We start from the raw sequence: 2,703 nt of genomic DNA on the forward strand, positions 1-2,703 counted from the left end.
GTTTGAAAGGGTATGTTGGACAATTGGCAAATTTAGGGGTTTAGACCTTTATGAAAAAGATGAGGGTTGAATTAATCCATATTTTCATATTAAAACGAATGAAAATGATGCTTATGAGATGATCATGATGCACAATCAATTCCTAATAAGTATGTCAAACATCGTACACTTAAGGGATGTCATGTTCATGAATTTTTGGAATGGCACATGTAGGCTAGAAACCCTGGAATCCTCCAAATTTCCTTTACAAATCATTTGAATCAAAAAGGCCCTAAAAGAAATGTCTTTGTCCCTTATGTTCAGAGAATTCAAAGAAAGTATGCGTGCAACGCAAAGTAATATTTTTGGCTGTGCAAACCAATAGTTTCATGTCCAGGTGACAAGTTTTCGAGAAATGATACAATTCCAGCTTGAACAAAAGCAAGCTTTGAGAGGCCGTACAAAAATGGAAGCAGGGAAGGAAGTATTGCAAATTACTATCTGTAAATTGCGGAGCCTTTTTTATATATATAATATTTGGTTCTGTTGTTTCCTTTGCTTTGCTCCTAATCTTTGCTCTATGCTTCATCTTGCGGGGGCGCTTCCGGCTCTGCTGCTGCAGCTGCAGCTGCCTCCGCCCCTGCCCCTGCCCCTGCCTCTGCTGCAGCCGCAGCCTCCACGCTCTCCTTCTTTGTTTGCGCGGTCTTGATGAGATGGTTGTAGCTTCCCTTCTCCTTGAACAGCTGTGAGAAATGGATCTTGCAGTAGAGGATTCCGTTGAGTGCGGCGTACGAGGAGGTCGTCAGGATGCAGCCACCATGCGAGCACTTGAAGCAGCTCTTATGGTAGCATTCGCCCTCCAAAGTTAGCTGAACCCAAACGTAAAGATTTGCAATGTGGTTATTATTTACGTGCCAAATTATTTTCGAGATCTTGCATGTATATTTGGCAACTCCATCGATGTCTGCCTCTTGCTCCACTGTCGAAGTAAGTAACATTACAACATTCCTCTTACCTTCTCCAATGGGTACACGGTCTTTTGGCAGGCCGCACATTTATCTTGAGTTCCAGAGAAGGCAGATGACATCTTGCTTGGAGCCTTTGCCTGCAGGAGATTTTGAATTTGCTATGTAAATAGTTTACCCATAACACACGTGACGGGAACCGGCGAATAATTTCTGAGAAGGGAAGATGCGACGTTTGCACACTGGAACTGTACCTCGCCCTTCTCTGCGGATTTGCCACCTGAGTAACGGAACAAAATGTCAGAAGATCTGTTGGTCAGCAGTATGCTAGGACTGCGATTTCGCATTACCTGGCGTAAAATTCTTTGAGAAGTTCCCCGTCTCCTTGAAGAGCTGCTCGAAATGGGTCTTGCAGTAGAGGACACCATCCATGGAAGAGTAGTTGCACATCTAGAGGCCATGCAGAAAATGAAACGCAAGCCATGTTGCCAGTATTCCCATTTTGCACAGACGTATACGTATATAATAAGAAGACACAAAAGCGAAACATATTTGCCATTGGATTCAAGACGAAAAGCTTGAGCTGAGGCCGGGGCCGCAATGCATACCGAGAGGGTCCCCTTGCAGTGGCTGCACTTGAAGCATGTCTTGTGATAGGAGACGCCGTCGGCGGTGAGGAGGTCGATGAAATGGACGGTCTTGTCGCACGTCTTGCACTTGTCCTGTGTGCCGGTGAAAGACATGGCGATGCGCGCCGGTGATCCGCCGAGCAATGGGGACGCACGGTCGTCTTCTTATTCAGGCGCGTCTCCTCCGGTTGGTCGGCGATCGACGTGGACGGGCTCTTTCAGAGGAACCGGCGTGTCGTCTCGAGAACGAGATGGAGACCGCGATGGGCGACGCTTTAAAAGGGCGCGGGGGGTGGTGGGCTTGGGAGCAAAGATAGGAGATGCATGGGCTCCCGACCGCACAGAACCAGTCAAGCTAAAAGCATTGTTTAATTTTGGAAGTAAGGGATGGCAATGTCCTGGAAAAGACCGTCTCGTATATCTCTCACATGTTTGCTTCCTTCTCCGGTTCTCCTGCTTTCATGGGCGTGTCGTGTCTGGATTAAGTGCCCGTCCTTTCCAGGTCGTGTGAGCCACCAACATGCATGCCAAAGAAATGGATTCGTCCTTCCATCCAAACAATCATGCTCCAACTAAAAAAAAATGAAACAATCGTCCTGGGCAGTTGGTACTAGCTTTTGTTGCAATTTTTTTTCAAAACACTTCCAATCTATTCATCTTCAACCATGGCAGTACAAGAACAATAGGTGTAATAAAAATTACGACTAAACATTGGAGCGAGCCGAAGGTGCGCCGTGGTCATCGCCCCTCCCTCACCAAAGCCGGGCAAACCTTGTTGTAGTAGACAGTCCGGAAGTCGTCATGCTAAGGCCCCATAAGACTAGCGCACCAGAGTAGCAACCATCGCCGATGAAGAAAATCATAGATCAGAAGGAACAAACTTGTAAACACCTAAATGAAGACGAACGAAGGCCGGAACCAAATAGATCCACCAAAGACCGGCACCGACCGAATCCCGTGAGATCCGACGGAGACAAACCTCCATACTCCCTCCGACGATGCTTGACACACCATTGGGACGGGGATAAAACTTAGGAGACATTATTCCTATTAAGAGACATCATCGCTGCCACACAACTCCAACCAAGACGTTGAATCTAACAAGAACGAGAACGAGGTCCCTCCCGTCG

At 47.1% G+C, this 2,703-nt stretch overlaps 1 protein-coding gene across 1 annotated transcript; it reads right to left on the reverse strand.

Moving 5' to 3' along the window:
• Positions 1 to 322: 322 nt before the first annotated feature.
• LOC123141570 (LIM domain-containing protein PLIM2b) lies at positions 323 to 1,835 on the reverse strand. Its single transcript, XM_044560679.1, has 5 exons — positions 1,553 to 1,835; positions 1,295 to 1,394; positions 1,199 to 1,224; positions 995 to 1,084; positions 323 to 848 (listed from the first exon to the last, which is right to left on the reverse strand). Exons 1-5 carry the CDS (start codon positions 1,685 to 1,687, stop codon positions 558 to 560), a joined length of 642 nt encoding a protein of 213 aa, XP_044416614.1. The 5' UTR covers positions 1,688 to 1,835; the 3' UTR covers positions 323 to 557.
• Positions 1,836 to 2,703: the final 868 nt, after the last annotated feature.

The sequence above is a fragment of the Triticum aestivum genome, chromosome 6D (assembly GCF_018294505.1).
Source record: "Triticum aestivum cultivar Chinese Spring chromosome 6D, IWGSC CS RefSeq v2.1, whole genome shotgun sequence".
In the NCBI taxonomy this organism is placed as follows: domain Eukaryota; kingdom Viridiplantae; phylum Streptophyta; class Magnoliopsida; order Poales; family Poaceae; genus Triticum; species Triticum aestivum.

Bases quoted from the DNA above. Each gene is read 5' to 3' on its own strand.
- LOC123141570 (XM_044560679.1), bottom strand. From the start codon at position 1,687: ATGTCTTTCACCGGCACACAGGACAAGTGCAAGACGTGCGACAAGACC. The intron at 1,395-1,552 runs GTATGCATTGCG...CATGGCCTCTAG, and splicing joins ACTGCAAGGGGACCCTCTCG to ATGTGCAACTACTCTTCCAT. The intron at 1,085-1,198 runs GTACAGTTCCAG...AATCTCCTGCAG, and splicing joins AATCCGCAGAGAAGGGCGAG to GCAAAGGCTCCAAGCAAGAT.